We start from the raw sequence: 25,636 nt of genomic DNA on the forward strand, positions 1-25,636 counted from the left end.
AAGATATTAAATAGAGTTGAAAAAGGTATAGGTTCAGCCTTTTTTTCTCTACTACACCAAAGAAGGGAAGAAAAATAATTGCACCTAGATGTAAGGTACAGCAAAAACTTACTGTTTTCTTTCTTTCTATGGAACCTACACAATTCAGGAAGTACCTGTCTTTCATCTCTCATAGAAACTGGCAGAATGACATGAAGAAAGGAAGAGATGCTAAGGAGCAAACAGAGACACCTGAAAATATCAAAACTCAGTTGCCAGGCTGCCTGCTTCACGTAACCTGTTGAAACTCTTCAAGAGGCCCTTTCAAGATGAGAAATCTTAAGAACACACTCTGCCAAGCACCACTTTTGGGGCATGTAGAAATGGCTACCCATTCTGCATCCTACAGCCACAGCATTCAGTAATTCCGTTCTGTCCCAGGACAACCAAAGGTTTTTGTCCCAAACAGGACTTTGCTACTGCTGCTCCACTGAGAGGTTCCTCAAGATTCTCCCTTTGAATATTCAGCTAAATCTGTTAATGGTCGATCTATACATTTTCCTTTAGCTAAATACTTTTCTACTCTAGCATCTACTCTGCTGGAATGCTTTCAGAAATATAAGTAATTGGATGCCTTTCAGCACTCACTTCAATAGACTAAAGAAATCTTGCTGTCCCTTTGCCCCTCTTAAGACATCTATGTTAACTCACTACACCTTCACTGGACCTGTTCCTGGTTGAATTCTTATTTCTTAAATGAATACGGACAGAAAATGTACACAACATACCATATAAGGTCTCATTATAGTGATAATTACTATTTCTCACTAATGATGATACCACAAAAAACATATCTGCCTTTTTCAAGTTGTACTTCATCAGCGGCTCAGCCTCCCACCCCTTCTTCAGGTAAAACACCCAGATCCTGCTCCTTCCACTCTACTGCTTCTGAATTTATAAACTCTTAACAAAACTTTATTGGTGTGTAATCTATCCTAAGGTGCATGAAGTTTCATAGCATACCATTCTATTTCAAATTATTTCTTTTATCTACTCCTGAGGGTTGTCATCATTTCTTGCTATCTTGTGCTCAGATTATGCTAATTATTTGCAATATTTCAAAACTCTGGTCAGAGCTGACCCACATTTTGAACTAATAAGTGTTACTAAAAATGCTGAAGTATATTGATTGTAAAAGCATTACTTGAAAAAAAATGAACCCTATGAGATGGTTCCTTATTTGCTTCACACTAACTTCTCCAATAACCTCCCTCCTCTCATTAGCAAAGCCAGAGATTTTCTTTGTGGCACTGCACCTCCATAGAAGATTTAAATACTTATGGCCATCTCATTTTTAGATGAAGATGTGCAAAACAACCAGGTTAATCTGATAACAACTTTGTAAGTCTAAACTGCATTTTATATCACTTACCACAATTTTCAATTACTTTCCTACAGAAATTTACATACAGGACTTCAGGATGGATTAAATATTCCATTTGTCACACTCCAGTCATGGCACCACTCTTGACCTGAACTAGTTGAAAATATTTAGTCATTCACTATTTAGTAGGCCCACATCTTCAAATTTGCATGTTGAATATATTTAATTTTATTTCTGTGCCAACACTGATTGTTGTTCTCTTTTTCATAACTTCATTCTTTTTACTCATATTATCTTCATCCCTCATTCAGCACATTGGTACTCACAAAGTAAATTCTTACGTTAAACAAGGAAACATACCCATTTAGTTTTAGGGTCACAACAAGCTTCACTTTGAAAATAAAAAATAGTGATAGAAAATACCTGGTTTTCCTCAGCCTTATGTTATGTTTAACTTCATTAATTTGTGACCATTTATCCACAATTCCCTCATAACCATTGCATCCAGAAAAGCGGATTCACAACAAACTGAAATCTGTAAGAGTGTCTCTCTCCTGTTGATCTAGTGACTACATGGTAGCACCCAGGACAATACAAGACAAAAGAAATAAAACATATGGCAGACATTTGAAGGCACATCTTTCACATGTAGTGTGGGGCTACCAGTTTTGAACTTTTTTTTTGTTGTTGTTCTGCCTCAGTAGCATTATACCCTTGAAAACCTGTGGTGTTCTCATCACTGCTGTTCCACCAAGTATCTGTTGTACTCAGGAATGGTCTCATCCCACATACACCAGTTGATTAAGTTTCCCTATTTCATTGCCCATATATCTGACAGCCTGTCAAGACATTTAGGACTGAAACAGTGCTTTTCTGTGTTTCAAAAAACTCCTTCTCTTGTCTCAACTCCATCCTCTGCTCCATTATGTCATCATCATTCCTGGAATGCCATTACAGAGGGAATAGGGCAGTCAGCCATGAGGGGTTGTCTTCTGCTAATGAAACCATTCAAAAGAGACCAAATTTCACAGCCACTTCTAGCTAGAAAATTCTGATAGCTAATGGTTGCCCAGCAGACTGCTCAGTACTTTCAACATTTTTAAAGTATATCAGAAAAGTATCTACACAAAAAAGTGCACTTCATATTTCAGTAAAAATTCTGTAGCTTTTTCTGTGAAATTGTCTTCTACATTAAAGTTTCTCCAATTTGAGCACAAACTAACTTCAGCATTAAATAAGCAAACTTGTTTTAATATAAAAACATCCTAATTATTTTTAGAAGAAATGAAATTAAAAAACAAAACAACCACATAGTTTTCCCTGGGGAAAAGGGCAGTAAAATCTACAGGTAATTATGCTAGTCACATTTCTTAATAAGCTTGTGCAAGTCATTTGGATACTGTGGAGATAGAGACTGTAGAAGAACCTGATTAGAATAAAATAATATTAATTAAGCCTCATAATATCCTGAAAGATAGGCAAGCGATATGCTTTATAGACATGGCATAAATTGACTTGTTCAATGTCACACCACCTCAGGGGAATGATAATTTCCTGTAAACTAACCCTACAGCTTTCAGGTGAGCTTCATTTGAGGGATACACAAAAGCTCCATCTTTTCCTGAAGAAGAGAGGCAATATCTTTTGTTTCTTATTAGTCATACTGCTGAGATATCTTTACTGCCCTCTGCTGTGCATTTCAGCGGTAAATATATGCATATGAAAGATAACTGGCATTGATCTGAGCACCACTGTTTCAATTCATTTTTCTGACTACTTCTAAACAAGCCTTCAACTTCCCTAAACAAACAAGAGATGCAATCCACATCTCCATAGTATTTATTGACCCAAAGCATCGGCTTAAAAGGTCAGTCTTGGCAACTACCCTAAATTTAAATGTTAATAGAAAATACAGAATTTTGCTCTCTGTTGCTTCAACTGACACTGTGAATTCTGTTCTCCTCACCTCTAGGGGTCTTTCTTGTTTGACTCCAGTAACACTGCCAGAGCGTTTCCTGTTTGACTTAAATAATGCTACTGTAAGAGGGTAATGCTTCCATCACAGCTGGCAACTGCATGACTGTGAGTTGTTATGCGAAAGAAGCTACATGAGTGGTACCTCAGGGAGAAGTGGGACGTTTTGTCAGCAGCCCAATGTGACACTGAATCAGCTGTAACAGCAAATTTCCCTCTAAAATTCTCTGCAACCCAATCAAGTCTGAAGTCCAGATTTGGGCTCCCCAGTAGAAGACAGACATTGACATACCAGAGTGAGTCCAGCAGAGAGCTACCAAGATCATCAGGAGGACAGAGCACATGACGCATTGGGAGAGACTGAGAGAACTGGGTTTGTTCAGCCTTCAGAAAGCTTTGCCAGGATCTTACTGCTGTCTAAAACTGTCTAACAAGAAGGTATAGATAAGACAGAGCCAAACTCTTCCAAGGGGTGTACACTGGATGAACAAAATGCTACAGATACAAGTTGAAACATGCAAAATTCAAACTTACTATAAGGAATTTCTTTCCCACACACACACTTTTTTTTTTTTTTTTTTTTTAAACCATGAGGATGTTGAAGCACTAGAACACGTTCACAGAGGCTGTAAAATCTACATATTTGGAGGGATTAAAAACTCAGTTGTACACAGCCCTGAGTATCATGGTCTTGTTGAAACTGCTTTGAGCAGGGGGCAGCTGGACCAGATGATCTCCAGAAAACCCTTCTAACCTACATCAGCCTGTGAATTTCTTAAATGCATCAACCCTTTTCAAATAATGACACCAAAATTATTCCTACAGCATTTTTCCTTTTGAAAAAAAGGACTAGAACTTGAACATCAAAACTCAAAGTGCTGCAATGTGCACTTTTTTGATTTTTTAATTAAGAATATAACCACTCAGGGAAAATACTTCATTTTCATCACCCACCAGAAGTGACTGAAGAAATAGCTTTGAGACACTGTTAGCAGCTGAGACATTTCAAATGGCACATGCTGATCCACAAACTACTGCCTTTCATAGCTGATCAAAACCAACTTTCTTCCCAGAGTGATGAGGGATGCTGGATCTGCCCCTCACTGAATTCTGAACACAACAAGGCATGGGCAAACCCATCCATTTAGGCAGGTATTGCCAGCTATCACTAGCCAGATGTAAAAGACACTGGTTCCTGAACTAACAAAATCAACTTGAGAGGCCTAGAGAATTGTAGCCAGCTGACAGAACTCTAAAGTGTAATATTGTCCCTGTACATAGCATGTTGTCTCTCAGCAACTGAGCCTTAGAGCTCAGAGAGAAGCAAGCCAGGTATCCATTTGTGTCAGTCACAAAAAGCCAACCTCAGCTATCTGAAGAGTAGCAAGAGTTGTGAGCCAAGAACAAGTAAATTCAGTAATTTGGGACTCAATTCAGGAATCATATTTCTCATCGCCCTCCTCTCATATAGCAACAATTTAGCTGAAACTAAAACAACGTTTTCAAGCAATGCTGAAAAAGATGATTAAAACAGCTATCAACATTCCTTTAGGCATAGGGGGGGAAAAAAAGAGTAACATTCTGGACAGCAAGTGTGACCTCAATTTTTTTATTTACTGGCACCAATAATTCTGCATGCTTAATCCTCCTCTCCTCTTTCACAGGCTGTTTAACGGGCAATTGTTACAGAAGCACAAACCTACTTCTGGAAGCCACATTCTTCTTTATACTGGGACCATTCATGCAGGGCAGGCTGCATTCCCTTCAACTTGTGTATGCCCTTTTGGGAAGTTTTCAATCGGCTACACTGACTTCAGTGTATAAGCTGTGTTTCTATTATCATACAGGTACCACCTTAAATTAGAACTAGAGCTAACTGTTGCATTTAAAGCCATGTGTTACCTAACCCTATCCAAAACTACCTCAATTGAAAAGAACAACCTACTATGAAACAAGAGAAACTGCACAATGAAACTTGAGCTGAAGGATGATAAAAACAGTGGTGTCATCTCAGGTTACTCACACCAGGAATCGGGTTCTCACACACGGTGCTCATCACATGGCTAAAGAAGCCATTACAACTCAAACCTCCAACCCACTCTGCCCACAGCAGAAAGTACTGTGAAGAGCAGATGCCTACAGTTTCTGCAACAAAATACTAAGGAACGCTAAAAACCTTGAACAGCTTAGTTCCAGAGGTCAGACTGAAAACTCTGGAAGCTGGCTCCACAAGCCCTTCAGCTGATGAGATCGGGAATCTCTCAGAAGCACTAAACAGACGGGCACAGGTGGTAACTGTCTCAGCCGCCCCGTTTAAATTCGTAAGTCAGACCTGAACCCCGGACAGGTTCAGCTGTCCGGTTCTAACGCACCGCGGCAGGAGCCAGCCCGGTCAGCCTGGCCGAGCCCAACAGCCGCACCGCAGCCAAGCGGGGGCGGCGCTAACACCGGCGGCAGAGGCGGTGCCGTTGGGCCCAGCCTGCCCGGCCCCACAGCTCCCGGGTGGCCCGGAGCTTACGGCCCCGGCTGGCCCGGAGCCTGGGCTTGTGCTCGCCAGAAACCAGCTCTTCGCTTAAGTCACGGGGCAGAGACACGGCGAACACAGGAACTTTTAACAACTTGCTATTCGTATGTTTTAGATGTGTGACCCAAAAGACAGGGAAAAAAAAACAAGAGAAACATAAGGAACGGTCTTTTGACAACTGCAGGCCAGCAAGGGCGGGAGCCGCGGGCAGGGCCAAGCCAGCACGGCGGGGGGAGCCGGGACATCCTCCCGCTCCGCCCGGCGAGCGCTGCCGCAGCCCCCGCGCGGGGCCGCCCGGCGGGGCAGGCGCTACTTACAGCCCTGGTCTCGTACAGCACCAGCTTCTGCACCGAGCTGATCAGGGGGGCGGCCGCCGGCATGGCCCGCGGGGGGCTCGGGCCTCGCCCCGGCCCCGAGGCGCGGCGGAGGGCAGCAGGGGCAGGGGGCCGGCCGCCCACACACCGAGGGGGAAGCTGAGATTCTGCCGGGGCCGGGGAGACGCAACGAGGCTGGGGATTAGCGCCCGCCGCCCGTTGCCGGGCCCCGGGCGGAAGGCGGAAGTGCCGGCGCGCCGCCGCGCAGGCGCGCCCGCAGAGGGAGAGCGCGCCTGCGCCGCCGCCCGAGGGGGCGGTGGAGCCGCGTCACGCGTGGCCCCTCGGCGGCGCCCCTCCCGGCGCGGCGGGGCAGGGTCACCGAGGCGGGCAGGCGGCGGCGCCGTCAGCCGCTGCTCCCGCCGGGGCCCGCTCGCTGCGGGCTGCCGAGCGCGCTGCCGCCGCGAGAGAGGCCGCCCGCAGGGTCAGCACCAGGAACAGCTCCGAAGCCCCGTCCCCTTCCGCCCGGAGGAGCCGCCCTGCGCGGGGTGGGGCCCCCCGCCTCGCCCCACCTTCCCACGCCTCCCCACGCCTCCCTAGGGGCGGGCCGACGGGGAGGGGGCGGGGCCTCACTGTTGCCCAGGTCACGGGGAAACACAAGCCGGTGGCGGTGGAGTGCGCGCGGCGGCTGATGCGCCCGCGCTCTGCCCCCCGCCCTTCGCTCAGCGTGAGTGACGCCCCTCCCGGGCCGGCCCTGAGGGGAGCCACCGCGGTCCGGGGGGTGCTGGAGGGGCGGCGGGGAAACGAGGCCCCGTAGAGCTTCCAGTCGGGGCGCTGGGGGGTCCGGTTTGTTTGGTTAGTTGGTTGGGGCAGTTTTTGTGATTAGCAAGTTGCCACTTGATTGGAAAGGTCTGGGAAGGAGCGAAACTGCTGGAAACGCCAGGTGTAAAGTCCAGCCAGTAAGTTTCTGTGAAAGAAATAGAGGGTTGGGTTGTATGCGGTGGGTTTTTTAATATTAAAATCCTCTCCCTATTGTTCAGAAGCTTTTATTCTGAAAGCGTCAGAACATTTCCGTTTGATGTTTCAAAACAAACTTTTTAGATTTTCATCCTGAAGTATAATTTTTTAATTTAAAAATGACTGGGGTGGATGGGGGGTGGAGACTTCAGCGGCCCTCTAAAGTAAAGCAAGATTTTACTTTGCTGCCTTCAAACATGCTTCATCAAGCTCCTCATGGTTTTGGACTCCCTTTGTTTGGAAGGCCCACCCAAATTTTGCTCTGTTTTACCTGAATTGGAAACTTGTTTCTGGTTTACTTTGTTGCATAGCACTGTCTGTGTGATCTCTTGCAGACCTGGAAGAGCTGGGATTTATGAGAGGATTACAGAACAGATCAGGAACCTTGATTTAATTCTGCAAAACCTTATTCGTGTACCTAGCTGTGGACATAGCAAGTAGTTCCATTGACCACGATGAGCCTCTTCTGTGTCCCCAGCTCACAAATGAAGGTCTTAGCAGGGTCATGGTCCATTTCAGGGACCAGAGAGAAGTTATAACTGTGTGGTAATTGGAATAGAAAGGAAAAAGCAATGGAACAACTACATGCAGTTTAAAAAAAGAGCAACAGGCAGCTTGGGAGTCAGGAAAAAGTTATTATCAACAACCATATAGTTCCAGTTAGGGATCGAGGGTGGTTCTGACAATCCTCTCTGTTTTTCGGTGTAAAGAAAATGTATTTTGAATTTAGAAATTTAAAGTGCTGAAGCTGCTAAATGGCAGAACCAGGCCTCGTCCCTTGTATAGCCCTAATCCAAGGCTGGTTTAAAACTTAGTCAAGTTAATCAGTAGGAGAATAGAGAAACAATAGATGATCAATTTGTATGCACAGGTGCTCTCAGAAACACAGGTGCTTTTAGAAAAATCAGTGTATTTGAATAGGAATTGCCTGTTCAAAGGCTAAGTGTGCTTGAAGGATTCTGTGAGTTAAAGTAGGCAGAAAGATCATGATCTAAGGAGGACCTTGGAACTGAGGCAGACACTAGAACTGAATAGGTGAATCAAGTGGGACAGTCAGGTGATGGATTTGCAGAACTGACAAGACCAAAGGAAACTTCTAAAAACTTCAGACATTGACTAATGATTTGATAAGTGTATATAAGTTGTGCTGGATCCCTTTGTTCTCTGCCACTCACTGAAGTGGTGGCCCAACTCTGAGTTGTGATTAAAGCAAGCCTAGTGGTACCTACATCTGTGTGAATTTTTCCTTTAACATTCAGAAGCACCTCTTCTCTTAGTAATGCGTTCATTGTGTATGTTCTCTACATGTTTTTTTTCTTTTTGTAACAGATTTTGTTACAAAGCAATTTGCCTTGTATCACATTATTATCCAGTTCCATTTTTAAGCATGTGTCATTTTACACATATGTAAGCTACTATATTTTATAACAAGCTGCTTTTTTTTTCTCCTAGCCTTAGATAATATATGGCTTCACAAGTGGAAAAACAAGTTCCGCCCTTCACAGACATCTTCGATGAAGATGAAACTGAAAAATCCTTTCTGTTGTCAAAGCCCACTTGCTTAATCATCCTTGGAAAGCCAGTAAGATGTCTGACAGAAGTTTTTTCTTCAGATATTCTCCTAACAATTTTACTTTTCCTTTCAAAACATTAGTTTAGTGACGCTGCCAAAAAGATCAAAGACCTACTTTTTTATCTTTTCCACTTTGCAAATCCTGTAGAGGGTGGTAAAGATTCTGATCTCATGTAATGAGGACAATATTTAGCCTGAGTGACCAGTCAATTACAACTAAAAGTGTTATTACTGTACTTAAAAGTCACATGTTGGTCAAAAAGTTTCTTCTCTTTTCTCGTTGGAAGCTGGATTGTTCTTATGTTATCTCAGTTTTCTACCTTTTAAAAATCTTGACAGATGTAAGACATAAATAGGCCTAAAAGAACCTTCAGCTTAATATAATGACTTACAGACATACAATGAGATATTAAATATTTTAACTTTAATATTAAAACTTTGTTGTAATTAAATCTCATATATTAGGGAATAACTGAAATCTACCAAGGTGTCTTACAAGGATGTTTGTACTGTATTTGGCTATAATTCAAGGTCTCTCTTCTCAAATAATTTGTGGCCTCCTAAATCTGGTGTTTTGTAATCCTAGACTTCTCAGATTTCTTCTTCCCAAATGTGGAAGACTGTATGTGTAGTTTTGTATTAGTGCCTTAGTTTGCTGAAGGAGGTTCTTTTTGGTGCAAGTTTGCCTTATGTCTGTACTGAAACTGATATGCACTTAAATACACCACTGATGCCTGAAAGCTGCCTTCCACTTGAACATTGCAGTTGCTTGTGAAAGGTACCTTCAGAGCATTGCACTTTGCGAATGTGAACTGAAGGTCCTCTAGCAGCTTGCCCTCTGCATTTGTGTGTTAGCTCCCAAAACAGAGCCTGAAATGACCATACGGAAATCTGCTTTGCGCTGCCCACAGGTAGAGAGATAAATGGTGTGTACCTAGAACTGGCAATCAACCCAAACTTCAATGCCAGTTGACTTGCCAAATCAAGCCCCCGTCTCTCTCTACACCACACCACATGCTAATGTAGAGCCATTCTATGTGGTGCAGTATGCCAGCAAGTAGTCACATGACAGTGACAGATTATATCACGAGAAATGGCCATAGTGCTACGATGCAGCTACATTTCCTCTCTTTCAAAGACTTTCAGCAGGCTGGAAGGCTCCCAGTCCCTTGTGTTTGCATAGGTCTTCATCCATTCTTACTCCTTGGCTCCAGTTGCTAGGTAATGCTTGACTGCAAATCTTTACATCTGACCAAACTGAGAAAGGAGGTAGGGTGGTGTTTTGCACGTGGATGAGATGCAAATGCCACAGTGAGACTGTAGAAGGTGATAGTGCATTCAGCTCAGTGGAAAACTACTGAGGATGGGCTCACCTGTTTTTAAACAAACATAAAATTTCTAACCTTATGTGAAAAAAGTAGCTTTACATTTTTGTAGACCAAACCAACATAAAATACCAATTGAAAGACAATGCAAGAAAGATGTAATAAATAGATATTGTCATCTGAAACTGTGGCCTGCAGTAGATGGTTGATATTAATACAAATTTTAGCAAAGGGTTGAAATTGCACAAGCCTGGCCAGGAGGGCAAGGAATTAAATATTCCATTTTTATGATAATGTATTTTATTTATATGGCTTATATGTAGAGAATCTATCTTATTTAAGATATATCTTTTAAGTTAAAAACATAGTGCTATTAAGGCAAACCCAAATACATATATTCTCATCACTCCTGTGAGACGTAAGGCGTGAGTAGGCTGAAGTGTATGCTGTTATGCTGTTAATTGGTAATGTGATTTATTTGTGGGTTTTTACTATTTTTTAATTAAAAAATGTATCTAGGCTAAACAGATTGTCAAAAAAGGTCTTCTTGTATGCCCTTGAAAAGAGGGCATAATCCTAAGGGTGAAAGACAGTGAGTTTTGCAAAATCCCAGTCAGGTAGCTGTACTCTTAGAGGCCTTGTTACTCTTGGTTATGTTGGTTCCTCAGGATTCATGTAAGTGATAAAATAAACGTTTTGTCAGTATCTAAATCAGATTTGTGGACTAACAAGGGCAGTTTTTACATATTCATTGTTCTAGTCAAAGAATACTATCCCTATGCATCCCGTTCTTACTCAGAAACAGCTGAAATGATTTGCATCAAAATTTGCTTTGAGACTGAAGATAAGAAGTTCCAGTCCTAAAGAGTTTCTCATAGGAATTTATGGGCAAATCGTAGCTGAGTTTTAGATAGAGTTACTCAGAAACAAAATCAGTATAATTACTTTGCAGATAATTAACTGCAAAGGGCAGTAACAGTATATTAGCAATGCTAGGCAGTGTAAAATGGGATAGTATTAAAAAGAGTGTATGTGTTTGCTCAGTGTGTAACTCAGAAGCCCTAATTGTGATGGTAGCTTTTATTTGTTTTTATCATATGAAAATATATTCTTTATTGTGTAACATGTTTGTTTTGTTTTTTCCTTATGCCTGTTTTTCTTTTAAATGTGTATTTCTTATTTTAAGGGTTCAGGAAAGAAAACATTAGCTAGAAAACTGTCACAAATATGGAAATGCATTTTCATAGAAGGTAAATATACACTATATTTGGAACTTTGCATTGGCTTTATCATATCTTTTGGTTTAGAATATCCTTGCTGTTCCCTGTAATTCAGAATGGCATGTTTCTAATTTGCAGTAAAGACTACTGATAAGGACCAAGTGACCATTTTGCCAGAAATGCAGTTGCTGAAAAATGGCCTTTTAGAGAGACTTAGAAAATAACTTTCTTGGTTTTGTGTTTGTTTTGTTTTGTTTTTAAGAAGGGGATATTTGTAACACATAATAATCAAATGCTGTTCTCAGTCCTGTAAGGTGATTCATGTGACCCCTCTTGTTCACATGGAGGCAAATCATTCAATTCCAGAGAGCATGGAGGTTTTCCAATACAGACCATGAAAAAATAGGAGCATTTTTCCTTTCTGCTTGTGCAGTGCCTAATACAAGGCGGGGTGTACTTCAGGAAACAGAAATGTAGCTTTTGTATTAGTATAAGTAATAATGGAAGGAATAGGAGCTGGCATTTTTTAATTTCTAAACCAAAAATGTCTGATGGCTTATTTCAGATGTAGTTAATTTCTCTCACCATACCTTTACCTGAACACAAGATACCATTTCATTTTCTAAGATACCTAGCTCCATTTCTGACAGTCCCTCTCATTAAAGATTTTTGAAGGTCTGCGGAGTAAAAACTGTTGCTCGTAACATTCCCTATCAACACATCTCTAGAGTTTTGTTTTGTTTTTTTTTTAATTTCAAGGCATCTCAGCAAGGAAGTAGTTTCTTACAAAATTTTTTTGCAGTTTTCTTTTGTAGTAATTTTGTCAGCCATAATTAAAAATTATTTTAAAATCTGTAATTTTTTTTAAAGCCCTGGTAATATTTTTCTATCTGTGATGTTATAATTCACAAATCTTGATTAATCCACTCAGGTTTTATGAAAAAAAAAAAAAAAAAAAAGAAAAATTTTCCACTAGATTTGTCTTAACAGTTTGAAGAGTAATATAATCTTTTTAAGTACAAGAAAAGAAAGCACATAATAACCTTAACTGTGAAGCAATTTCTTGTGTGCCTCTTCAGGGATGCCAAATTACAAATCTGATTTTATGGTATATATGTGTACAGTTGTTCTGATTATCAATTAATATTTATATATAATTTTTCATTAATTTCTTTTCTTTTTAATGTGCCCCCCAGTATTTTTAATCATTCTAATAAAAGCCCTCTAGTGGACAGTGTAATACTTCATATTCCTGAGACTATGTAGTCTTATTTATCAAATTAAATATCTTAATTTGAAGATTTGGAATTATAATATTGTAAAACTGAGTTTTAATAAAATGCTTTTTTGACTTATGTAAATATATAATTTTTAATTCATAGGATTGTCTAGCAAAAAATTAATACCTGGTCCAAAACATAGATCAAACCAAAATCAAAGGGACTTTAGGAATGTACTTAAACCAATCCACACTGTTTGAATGTATTTAAACCATTACTGACAAATGTCTATCCCATTTGTTTTTAAAAATTTCTAGGTAGTCTATCTCTGTAAGACAGTTTTTGCCATTAGAAAGCTTTTCTTAATGACTGATATAAATTTAATTTATTGCATTTTTATGCCTTATTTCTAGTAGATTCTGAGAATTATTCTTTTCTCCTTTTGCTCATGGTATTTTAATCTTTTGTCTAGTGTACCCACACATGTATACATACACACATTCCTTCAACTTTTGCTAATAGCTTTTTTACATTTTCCACATCAAAAAAGAAACAAAGAAATTCAGCTTACATAAACATGAATAATTTAGCTCAGAGAAGACCTCGAGAGGTCATTGAGTCCAACCTTCCACTCAGAGCAGGTCAGTTAGAGAAGGTTGCTCAGGGCTGTGTCCAGCTCAGTCTGGAATATCTCCAAAGATGAAGACTCCACCACCACTCTGGGTAACACTTTGCAATGCTTGACCATCTTCATGATGAAAAATTGCTTCCTAATTACCCCATTGGAATTTCTCATTTTCCGGCTTGTGTCTGTTGTGTCCTGCCCTATCTGCATTTCTGTCTTTGTGCCTTCCCAGTAAGTAAGTTTAGACAGAAATAAAAAGCTGTCCTTTGTCTCCAGGCTGAACAAGGCCAGTTCCTTTTGGCCTTTGCTGGTACATTCAACACTTCTAATCATCTCTGTGCCCTCCACTGGACCCGCTCCAATGTATCAATATCTGTCCTGCGCTGTGTTACTTATTGAAAAAATAATCCAAGATAGAAAATTAATAAATAGAAAAGGTATTCACAGTCTTTTTAATTTGACAAAATATTTTCTATCCATTTATCCAGTAAGTAGGTCAATAGTCAGGAATAAAACAGGTCCAGGGTACACATACGGTGCTGATTTTCAGTTGCCTGTATTGTTTGTTAGTATATTCCCTGTGTCTGTTTGACCCATGACAAATACTGCTCTCCTGAACACCCATTCATAAGATAGTGCACACAACAGTCATCATTACTAGTATGAACAGTTTGAAAAAACAGCCACTGTGTTTTGGGAAGAAAGATTTTAGCTGTATAGGCATGAATCACCTCACTTCAGGACCTTTCCCTGGCCTGGTTTATGAGTAATGTAGATGTAGCCTCATAGAGTCATATGGTCTGGAAAAGACCTTTAAGATAGTCAAGTGCAACCATTAACTTCTTGAAAACTTTTAAGTGTCTGCTTATTTCAATGGTATAGAAGTGTGAAAGACTTCCAGGATCATTCTGCTATGATGTCACTCTCTACAAAGACAGAGGGCAGGTCTTTGAATTTGATGGGTGTCAAATTTAACATTTATTTAATTTTAGGTAATTAGACTACATAAGGACTAGGTTTGTAAGGGCTTTTTTTAAAGCAGATGGTTTTGTGTGTCTATAAACAGTTCTTTTTCTAAAACTTGCTTTTAAAATTTGGGCTCAAACACTAATTTCTGGATTGCACAACAGTAATGGTAATTTGATATAAATCAGTAGTTAAAATAATCCTGCAAGGCTGCTGTTGTGCATTTTTTTGTAGTACCTATAGGGTTAAATTGTAGGGAAAAATATCTACCCAGACATTGCCAGAAGGCACCAAGATCTGGATGGACAAAATATAATAATTGCCCTAAATATAATGGCTGTTCATTCAAAAATAGTCTGGTTGCTTGGAGCACACATCCATACTCCTCTCTGTGTGTGTATGTATGTAACTGCATGTACATGTCTGTATAGAAAATGTTTGTATTCTTTTAATTTTATTCTGTCTGATGTGCTTCCTCAGCTTTGGAAGTAATTCAAATGAATATTCATGAAGAAACAGAATATGGGCTTAAGGTAAAAGTCTAATCTTCTGGTAAGTTTTGTCATCTTTTTGACAAATACGTGTTATATAATACTATGTTTTGCATTTTACCTTAGTGTCAAGAATTGCTTTTTAAAGGTCAAAGTATTTCTGAAGAACTGGTTACAGAAATGATTCTGAAGAAGATTGAGTCACCAGAAGTTGCTCATTTTGGTAAGTGTATTTATAACCTAAACTTCTCAGAATGAACTAGCTATAATTTTGCCACAGTTTGCATCCATTACTGCTCAAATATAATTTATTTTGTATTAGACAGTAACACTTTTTCTTGTACTTCTCAGGCTGTGGAATATCCATAAACTAAGAGTGTATTTAGGGATTAATTTACTGATATGAGAGATCAGAAGGTGTCATACCAGTCCTATGTTGTGTTAATTTTGAGAAAATGAATTTGCCCAACTTTTAAGTGTTGCCAAGACTTTCATTTGACAATACTATCTGGTTAGAAAAGTTTTAGGATTTAAAATACAGACTTGTTTGGTGTTATTTTTGCTTGAGTACTTCTATAGCAACAATAAAAACAACAAAACCAGCAACAGTAAAAATATTTTAAACATGTAAAATAATGAAAAAGAAAGAAAAATTATTGAAAATGTGAAGTATTACAGTATTTTTTTTCTTACAGCATTGTTTATTCCCTTTGTGTTTTGTCACTGAGCTGAAGTTAGATGAGAATAGTATTGGTATTGATAATAATTCTTCTTTTTGAGGAAAGATTATGTTAATTGAGGCTGTTAAGACTAGTGTTGCACATCTTGCTAGGGTCTGAACCTTCTTCCCTGAAGAGAAAACAAATATACTGCTAAGTGGAGAGAAAGTAAAAGAAAATGTAGGGTTTTTTTCTGGTGCTGACTTTTATTTGAGATTTCCATTATAGGAGTGAGACAGGTATAGTGCCGAGAAAATGTTAAGTTTCTACTGCTCTGAAAACTAGCATGCTTCTATAAGCTTTCAGTTGCAATGGGGTTTGTTCCTTCTCTAGTCCAAGACTCAACAGTTCTGCAAAAGATGCAGCATTACCTAGTGAAACCTTTAAATGCCTAGGCTTTTAAAACAGTAGGCAAAAGACAGAGAAGTAGGGAAGAAATTTTTAAAAAGAGATGATGAGGAAACAAAAAATTGAGGTAAGAAGTAGCAGCAGAAATACCAGTCTCTTAATCCATATGTCAGGACTTCAATAAAAGCCTGAAGAGACATCTGTGTTGTCTGGTTTCCCCACTGAGTCACTGATGATGAATGCCTAAGATGCATGTATCACAGAGGACTACAGAGATCCTTGAGACTCTAAACATGACAAAATGGATAAAAGTTTAGTTCTTATAGCCTAGCCATTTTCTATATTGCAGATGCCCCAGAGTAGCAAGGAATAGAATGACCTACATCCTCACTATTTTTCCCACCAATTAGAACTTGTCTCTAAAACCCATTCTTGCTAAGTATTTTCTAGTCCTAATAAGTTTTTGTTTAGCAACTATTATCTTAATATAATCCTTGGAAAGCTTAAGTAGGCTTTCAGCAGGAATTAATCAGCCAATTCACTATTAATTAATTAAATAAATGAATTAAAGATTTTAGAAACAGTTTTGTATGAGAGGCTGATTTTTTGCTTTTAATATTTGGCTTTAACATTGTAAAATATAAGTTTCTAAACAGTACACACAATAATATATTCTTTTCAATTATATTCTTCTGACTTAAATAATAAACACATATTATGTTGAAGACTGAAGTGTCAGATATTCAGAAGTGCTAAAGCAAATGACACTTAAAAATTGTAAGTCACTGAAAACTTTTTTTTTACTTTCTGAAGGAGGTCAGATATGAAGCTTCTAAGGTGTTTCTTGAAGTAAAAAATGTCTTTTTAAAATAACTTTGGCACTGGAAAATAACAAGCAAACTTGTATTTTAGGGTATTGTTAAGAAAATACAGCATTATAACCTCTGTGTACGCTTGATATTTTATTTTTTTTCAACTAGAACAAGAAAACAACCAGAAGTTCCTATTATGTTAACGTAAATAATGCTTGCAAAGGAAAAATATATGTCATTATCACTGGGGAAAACTACTCAATTTACATAATTTAAATCAAATCAGGACCAAAGTTGTTGATTTATTAATGGCAAGTAATTAATTGACAATCAGTGAACCGGTGATCAGTGATTTGGTATCAGCCACACAACAGACAACTAGGCACTTGCCAAATATTAATAAAGACCTTCAAATTTCTGAACAACCTTCTAAAACTAATTCCAAAGAGTATACTCAAATTTGCATGATTATGTATGCAAACCCTCTCTCAGAGACAGGTGGAAGTTACAAACACACATTCCCTTTTATGAGAATGCATGTTCACCTATTTAAGCACACTTTCTGTTGGAAATGTAGGTGCTCTAGCATTGTCTTTGTGTGCCATTTCCTACAGTCTACTAATCCACACACCAGTGAGAAAGCTCCTCATGAGCTGACATACGCTGGAGGGGTGGGTCACTATCTGTTTAACCCTGTTCTGTCAGTCCAGTAGTTGAAATGCAGGTTAATCACAGCATCCAACAGGGAGGCTGCTCTGTCAGGCCTAGACAGTAAGTTGTAGTGCTGGCACATCAAACCTGGTTAGGCTGCCGTTCTTTTACCTTGCTCTCACTCTAAGGTCTCTTCCCCCAGTCACAAATTTTAATGCTTTTTTTCAAGATGATTCCTTCTCAAAAGCTTCTTGGTGATCCCCTGGTTACTATTTGATCTGGTTGATGGTTGTCTTAGGTAAATTTCATGCTTGTTAGTCTCCCCACAACGTTACTGGTTTGGGGTGAACACCTTCTCTGAGAACAAACAGTTTGGGATAATCTTTTCCCATGTTACATTCCCATTCCTCTCACATTAGCTGTTGATATCTGAGATGTGCTGATAAGCAGAGGCTGTGCAGACCCCCACATCTCGTTACCAGTTAGAATCCTCTGAAAGTATCAACAACCTAGAATCCAGGATTTTAATTTTCTAGAGGAATGACTATACATTATACCCTCTCTTGATCCTTTTCCAGAAATTTTGCATCTATGGATAGTAGTTCCCTAAAGAAGTCTTCTGGCCTAATACCTCTTGCAAAGACTGTTGCTATGTTTTTGTGCTGCATGGATCTGCATTTAAATGTTCTTACATAAAATTCTAAGCATTTGGAGCGCATGTGCCATTTCTCTAAGGGAATATTCTCATCATTAGGCTACAAAATTCCGCTTGATTCAGTCTCTCATTCTGGCCTCATCAATACTGAGTTCCTTGCTGTACAGTATTTGTTACTGCACTGCATGCAGCCATCAGTAGTTACAGTACTCTCCTAGGAACTTGAAGCCACAAGTTCATCTGTGGTGCTGAGCACACTAATACTAGGAAAAAGGTATTAGTACCCCCATGCTTGCCATATGTAGTGAGGACTCAGCATTACAAGTCCTGAGTGAGCGGGTGCTTATGCATAGGTGCCTCAGTGTGCATGCTGTGTGCATAGTGCCTCCTTTTGAGAAGATTTAACATCCAGGAGTGCTGTGTATCCCGGAGAGTTGTTCAGGTTCACTTTATTGTCCATAGAAGCCAAGATCTTTAAAAGCTGTATAAAAAGCCTAGGCTCCTAGTTTAAATTTTTTGTATCACAGAGCGGCTAATTTTTGCAATGCATTTTACAAAGGCTTTTAGTGGCAAAAATGGTCACTAAAAGTTTGTTACTTTTTAGGCACTACAATGTCTGAACTAGGCACATGAAGCAGGTAGTCTGAGTATAATCTTTAATGCCTACATAGTCCTCCTATTTCTTAACTGAGTTAAAAAACTTTGATTCCTATATCAAGTTGAAAACGCCACACTTTTTTGTCTGTATTTCATCTGAAGTAGACATGGATGCGCAATTTTTTTAATAGTGTTATATCATGTACATGGTTTAAAATTGTGCCACTAAATAGATGTGTTGTTTAAAGGAGATGAGTATAACTAGTCCTATATTTGCTAAAACCTTCTAGAAGATATATTTAATTAAGTGTATTTTGGCAGGTTATGTTCTCAGTGGATTTCCTTCTCTCTCAGAGGAATACATGTCTGTTTCACAGCAAATAGAGAAAATAAAGAATCTAAAATTAAAACCAGATTTCCTGATTAACGTTAAGGTAATGTCATCTTCAGTAACTTGCTAGTAATTTTCCTAATTATTAGTAGACTCATATGTTGCATAAGTCAAAAGATAATATTTTCCCCTGTGTATTTGAGTATAGTATTTATTGAGGAATGGTAAATTATTCTCTTCTATACTGGAATGGAATTACACCGGTTTGTTCCATTATAAGCATTGCTCATGTAAAATAATGAACATTTCTTAAAACTTCTGGTGCAGTTACAGTCTTTGCATTTCTACCACTTAGAAGATACATGTTTTCAAGAAAAGAAAACTTTGAATAACGTGATTATTACAGGATTTTGGATGCCTGCACATTTAACATTCATGTATTTCAGTAAGAAACTTTTCACATACGGAACTTAGAAAGCAAAATTTTATTTTTTACTCATTAATTATGAAATTTCTCCTTAGTCATTATTAATTCATACCATTTACGAATCTCAGTTTCTTCATGAGTAGTAATATGACATACCAGATACTTTACAAAAATGACTCTGATATAACCAGAGAAACATAAATCAATGTTAGTGTAGGATTAAGAGGACTTTCTCAACGTAACTTAAAAGAATGGACTTGCTGACTACATCCATATTAGTAAATAAAACAAAGCAAGAGTGACTCTTCAGACATCAGGCCAGCTGCTCTGGCAGAACACAGCTAATGTGTCTTGTTAGTAACAATGGCATGGCCATGTCCAAACTGCCCACTGGGAGAGTCCCAAGGCCTGTGCCACTCTCCAGGTTGTGCACAGCTATTCAGCAATGAGAATACTAGCTGACCCACACCAAACTTTGCCATAGTCCACACAGACAAAGTAACAGTATGTATAATCATGAACAAGGGCTCAGGCCCTTCCTCTTGCAATGTTTTGTTGATTGTCAACTAGATTATTTCTGTTTTTTACTCTGAATGTGCAGAATGAGCTGCTATAGACCTCTGGTGTTCTACTCTGTTCTCACTGGGATTTTGATTCTAGTTGTCATATCCATGCAGTCTGTGAGATGCTAAGCTTCAGTGCATGGACCTAGTCTATCACATCGCTTTGGCAGATTTAAGTTTGTGTTTGTTTTAATTCCATACTTTTGAGATTTGTTTGACCGTGCATAATGAAAATTTGTGAATGCCTACTTCAAATCTATTTTTCTATACTCATGGCAAGTTCTTAAAGGCTCAGAGAAACACATTTTTGTGCTGCTTTTCAAGCAGTTTTGATTTTTTTTAGCTACAGAAAGTCAGTCTTTGCTTTAATACTGGATAGTAAGAAATCCCAGTTCTTGAGTATATATGTTGTATAGTTGCAGCAGCAGCAGCACAAATAGAAGAGTGATACTAACTACATTAGAAAGAAAACAGAATTCTTGACTTCCTGTAGGTACATCTTCTTCTCCACCGGGAAGAAGGCTGAACCTGAACAGTCATTAAAAATCCTTGCTCCACAGTCAAACGAATAATCTTGTCTTCAATTTCAGTGAGTTCAAGCTGTTTTCACAGATACAGAATTATTGAATCATTTAGGTTGGAAAAGACCTTTAAGATCATCAAGTCCAACTGTTAACCAGCACTGCCAAGCCCACCACTAAACCATGTCCCTAAACATCACATCTACGTATTTTTTGAACACTTCCAGGGATGGTGATTCTACCACATCCATGGGCAGTCTGTTCCAATGCTTGACCACCCTTTCAGTGAAGAAATTTTTCCCAATATCCAATTTAAACCTCCCCTGGTGTAACTTGAGGCTCTTTCCTCTTATCCTATCGCTTGTTACCTGGGAGAAGAGACCAACAGCTACCTTTCTACAACTTCCTTCCAGGTACTTTTAGAGAGCTATAACGTCCCCTCTGAACTTCCTTTTCTCCAGACTTAATGACTCCGGTTCCTTCAGCTGCTCCTTGTAAGGCTTGTGCTCTGGACCCTGCACCAAGCTTCATTGCCCTTCTCTGGACACGCTCCAGCACCTCCACGTCCCTCTGGCAGTGAGGGGCCCAAACCTGAGCATAGTATTTGAGGTGCAGCCTCACCACTGCCGAGTACAGGGCAATGATCTCTTCCCCAGTCCTGCTGGCCACACTGTTTTGGATACAAGCCAGGATGCTGTTGGCCTTCTGCGCCACCTGGCACACTGTGGGCTCATGTTCAGCCAGCCATCAACCCACACCCCCAGGTCCTTTTCTGCCAGGCAGCTTTCCAGCCACTCTTCCCCAAGTCTGTAGTATTGCATGGGGTTGTTGTGACCCAGCTGCAGGACCCGGCCCTCAGCCTTGTTGAACCTCATACAGCTGGCCTTGACCCATTGATCCAGCCTGTCCAGATCCCTCTGCAGAGCCTTCCTGCCCTCCAGCAGTTCAACACTCCCACCCAACTTGGTGTTGTCCGCAAACTTACTGAGGGTGCGCTCAATCCCCTCATCCAGATCATTGATAAAGACATTAAACAGGACTGGCCCCATACTGAGCCCTGGGGAGCACCACTTGTGGATGTAGCTCCATTCACCACCACACTTTGGGCTCAGCCATCCAGCCAGCTTTTTACCCAGCGTACAGTACACCCATCCAAGCCATAAGCAGCCAGTGTCTCCAGGAGAATGCTGTGGGAGATGGTGTCAAAGGCTTTTTACTAAGGTCCAGGTAGAAAACATCCACAGCCTTTCCTTCATCCACTGCATTGGTCACCTTGTTGTAGGAGATCAGGTTTGTCAAGCAGGACCGGCCTTTCGTATACCTGTGCTGGCTGGACCTGATGCCCTGGTTGTCCTTCATGCAGGATGATCTGTTCCATAACCTTCCTTGGTGCCAAGGCCTGTAGTTTCCCATATCCTTCTTCCTGCCCTTCTTGTTGATGGGCCTCACATTGGCTAACTTCCAGTTTTCTGGGACCTCCCCAGTTAGCCAGGACTGTTGACAAATGATGGAGAGTGGCTTGGTGAGCTCCTCTGCCAGCTCCCTCAGTACCCTTGGGTGGATCCCATCCAGCCCTATAGACTTGTGTGTGTCTAAGTGGAGCAGCAGGTCACTGACCACTTCCTGCTGGACTGTGAAGAGACTTCATTCTACTCCCCATCCCTGATCAGGCTGAGTACCCTGAGGATAACTGGTCTGACTACTAAAGACCGAGGCAAAGAAGGCATTTAAGTACCTCAGCCTTTTCCTCATTCTTTGTGGCAATGTTCCCCACCCCCTCACCTCTCCACCCCCACCCCACCGCAGCCAATAATGGATGGAGATTATCCTTGGCCCTCCTTTTGTTTCTAGTGTATTTCTAAAAACATTTATTGTTATCTTTTATGTCAGTGGCCAGCTTAAGTTCTAGCTGGGCTTTTGCCTTTCTAATTTTCTCCCTGTATAACCTAAGAAAACCTTTATAGCCCTCCTAAGTTGCCTGCCTCTTCTTCTAAAGGTGGCAAATTCTCTTTTTTCCCCCTGAGTTCCAGCCAAAGCTCTCTGTTCAGCCAGGCTGGTCTTCTTCCCCAGTGGCTTGTCTTTTGGCACACGGGGACAGCCTTTAAGGTTTACTTCTTGAAGAATGTCCAGTCTTCCTGGACCCCTTTGCCCTTCAGGACTGCCTTTCAAAGGACTCTGTCAACCAGTCTCCTAAACAGGCCAAAGTCTGCCCTCTGGAAGTCCAAGGTAGTGGTTTTGCTGACCCCTCTCCTTCTCCAAAAATCAAAAACTATCACTTTGTGATCATTATGCCTTAGATGGCCTCTGACCACTACATCACCCAGTTATGTCAGAATTGTAACCATTTTCATTATATTAAAAAGAAAGGAAGAAGGGAGATTCTAGGTAACTCTGGGAATAATAAAATACTCTTTTAGCAGACCAATTTAGAGAAAATTTCTCTCCAAGAAAAAGGATGAAAAATGCACCTTTGAAAAAAAGAATGATATCTGATCAAATTTCTCCTTCCCTATTTCAAAATGCGCTGTCATACAGCATTCAAGTCAGCTGTATGACTCACCATAGAAATACAGAAATATTCTAAAGTATTGTAATACTTCAAGGGATACCTCAGGAAATGAGTGTAGTGTGCCTGTTGCTAGCAATGCAATCTCAAAAGCTCTGTAGAAATCATTTCTCCATTTCTGTAACAATTTGACCTTAACGACTACAGTATTTTCTTGTTATTTCAGGTTTTTCATATATGTTTGAAGAGTAGGTGTTAGTAATTTAGAAAGGAAGAATGATTATTTATTTTTTGTTGTGACCCACCCCCAATTCCATAGTAGACTTTTAAGATACCTATCTTAAGAGCTGTTGGAGATCTGGAGACTCCAAGTGTCTATTAATGCAAGTACAATTTAGAACAGGTCAGATAGAAGCTCTTTTAACTATGATCATAGTGAGGGAACATTCAGACAGAATGTCCCTCTCTACTCCCCTGTTCTCTGCTAAGTGATTGCAGAGATCCAACCAGCTTTTTGTTTTGCAGGGAAAAAAAAAAAAGAGAGAGAGAGATGCGGAAAAACAATCCTTTCAATGTTAACAAAGTCAGGTATCCATCCCTGGAATGGATGGACTCCTTTAATAACTTGCTAAGAGCCACAATTCTGAGAAGGAATCAAAAAGTACATAATGTGACACTGTAGAATGTTGTCCTAGTGGAGCCTATAGGAGTGGCACACCCAGTATTATCTTGGCTCAGAAGTGGGGAGGTGGAAACAGGCAAAGAGTCTTTAGCTTCTAGTTGAAAGGAATGTTTTAGTTAGGGCAAATGTTTCAGTTAGGAAATTTAGTTAGCATAAACTTCTTAGACAGACCTCTCAAATCTTAAATATTAATACTTTTATCACCACAGACCACATCCAGATTTATCTGTGTTTAATGTTAAACTAAATTTGTGTCTGTAGGGCTTTTTATTTAAAGACCATTGCTTACACTCTTCCGGAGCTCCAAACTGCTGAATTCCTTTAGCCTCTGCCACAATGGCACTATGCTTTGGGGTAATAGTAGAGCTCTGAGAAGTCAGAGGCACCTAGTAAAAATTATTTAATCTTGATTTAAATCTAATTAATTTCACTCTGGCATTAATTGCAAGGGCAACCACAAGCCTGTCTGTAAAATATTTTTATCTATAAACTACACCTATACTTGTTATACTACAAGGTATACCTTGCATGGTAAAATGTGCTCAGGTAGTGGCTACACTCCTGACATGGAATGTAAAATGCTGATGGGAAAAAACTATGCAAGTGTTAAAGTCTTCCTTTAATATTTGCTGCTTTTGAAAATTTTGTGTTTGCTCAGAATGTTACTGGGGAAGTTGTTTATGAATGCAGATTTTTGGCAAACAGACTCCTACCCCCCATTCTGCAGTTGCAGGAAAAATATTATAGCAGCAGGACAATAAACATGTGATTTCCTTTTAATTATTCCTTGCTAGTGTTCAGATTATGACTTATGCCAAAGAATATCTGGACAAAGGCAACACCCTGATTCAGGGCAGGTATATCAGAGGAACCAGTGGGATCCTAACATTATTGAAAAGCATAAGAAAGATCAGCATGAAGAAGAGAACGAAGAAGAAGAAGAACAGGAAGAAGAGGTAAATACTGCCAATTTCTAAACAGCACAAAGTTTTATAATGTACTTTAGACAAAGCAGAACAAAATCCAATATTCTAAAATATCACCATACTACATTATGACTTAGTTTTGCTCAGATTTAATCTTAATGCAGTTTCTGTTCAGCTTTAAGAGATGTGAGATAATACTTAAACAGTAGGTTTAAATAACAGCTAATGCTTGTTATTGTATAGTTTAACCTGGATAGTTTAACACTGAGCTGTTTCTTGTCATAAGTTAAAAGGATGTATCAGAGAATGGTGACTCTATATTGTCTGTTTCTTGGTCTAAGTAAATAAGATTTCTTAATATTTGTTTATTGTAGCAAGTTTTCTAGTATTTGCAGGATACTAGCTTGTTTTCTGGTTTTAGCATTGGACTACTACAAACAGATTTTTTTCCTGAAGGTATTAATTTTGACTTCAGGATGAACTGTTCTGGTTTGTAATACTGGCCAGAGACCTTATCAATGCAAGTTCTAGGCACATTCCTCTCAGTTTGCAGAAACTACATTTCATCAGGATAGGATTACGGTCAGCAATCACTGAACTAATACTCGTTTCAATACTCTGGAAAGCTACTTCATTTACATTTGAATAAAGACAAAAATTAGTTTACAACAGTATTTTATTGCTGTATCTTGAAATATTTAATTTTTCATTCTTCAGACTGCAGAAAATCCACTTATGATATCAGAATTTTTGCATCAGTTGGTGCAGAGGCCTGAAGATATTCTTGAAAACGCAGAGGAAAGAGTTGGACTGTATAAGGACATCATGCTTCATCCTTTAGAAGTAAGAAAAATCAAAATAATATGATTATGCATAACAAAATATTTTTTAAAATATCTTGCACAGTTTTCTTTTTTCTTTTTTTTTAGTTTGTGATTTATTGTATGGAGGTGGGCACAAGGGATGCTACAATATCCCCCCAGGTTCTGAAATTCATCCTGAAATCAGTGATACAAAGTTGTCATCTGTAGGTGTTGTTTCTACTCTGGTGATATCAAAAATCGGAATTTCCAAGCCCCCTCGCTTTCTAGCACTCCTTGCTAAGGCAGGAGGCTAGGTGCGGCTGGGCCAGGATTCCGAGATAAAACTCAATAACGACAGAGTCGTTATGAAGCAGGTTTTCCTTTATTTGTGGCACTGGGTGCATAGGGGATTTCTCCTCCTAGTATGCACACCTCAGCTCTAGTTCTCACTGTTTTTATGCTACAATCTAATACATATGCATAACA

The 25,636-nt window shown here is 39.6% G+C and overlaps 2 protein-coding genes across 4 annotated transcripts in view; one reads left to right on the forward strand and one right to left on the reverse strand.

Moving 5' to 3' along the window:
- FIG4 (FIG4 phosphoinositide 5-phosphatase) overlaps positions 1-6,406 on the reverse strand; it is a 77,055-nt gene extending 70,649 nt beyond the window's left edge. For 2 of the 3 annotated variants that reach the window (XM_080388170.1, XM_080388171.1), the window contains exon 1: positions 6,179-6,405. In XM_080388170.1, coding sequence (XP_080244296.1) covers positions 6,179-6,241 — 63 coding nt within the window. In that variant the 5' untranslated portion in view covers positions 6,242-6,405. Of the gene's footprint in view, positions 1-6,178 lie in introns of all 3 variants that reach the window. The other variant, XM_080388172.1, reaches the window with a different exon arrangement.
- A 1,805-nt stretch (positions 6,407-8,211) lies between these two features.
- AK9 (adenylate kinase 9) overlaps positions 8,212-25,636 on the forward strand; it is a gene marked incomplete at its 3' end in the record, with an annotated part of 76,881 nt that continues 59,456 nt past the window's right edge. Inside the window, exons 1-7 of the mRNA XM_080388225.1 lie at positions 8,212-8,771; positions 11,274-11,337; positions 14,599-14,651; positions 14,736-14,832; positions 18,713-18,825; positions 24,216-24,377; positions 25,065-25,190. Coding sequence (XP_080244351.1) covers positions 8,655-8,771; positions 11,274-11,337; positions 14,599-14,651; positions 14,736-14,832; positions 18,713-18,825; positions 24,216-24,377; positions 25,065-25,190 — 732 coding nt within the window. The 5' untranslated portion in view covers positions 8,212-8,654. The remainder of the gene's footprint in view (positions 8,772-11,273; positions 11,338-14,598; positions 14,652-14,735; positions 14,833-18,712; positions 18,826-24,215; positions 24,378-25,064; positions 25,191-25,636) is intronic.

This window comes from Falco punctatus, assembly GCF_963210335.1.
Source record: "Falco punctatus genome assembly, chromosome: 5".
Taxonomy (NCBI): domain Eukaryota; kingdom Metazoa; phylum Chordata; class Aves; order Falconiformes; family Falconidae; genus Falco; species Falco punctatus.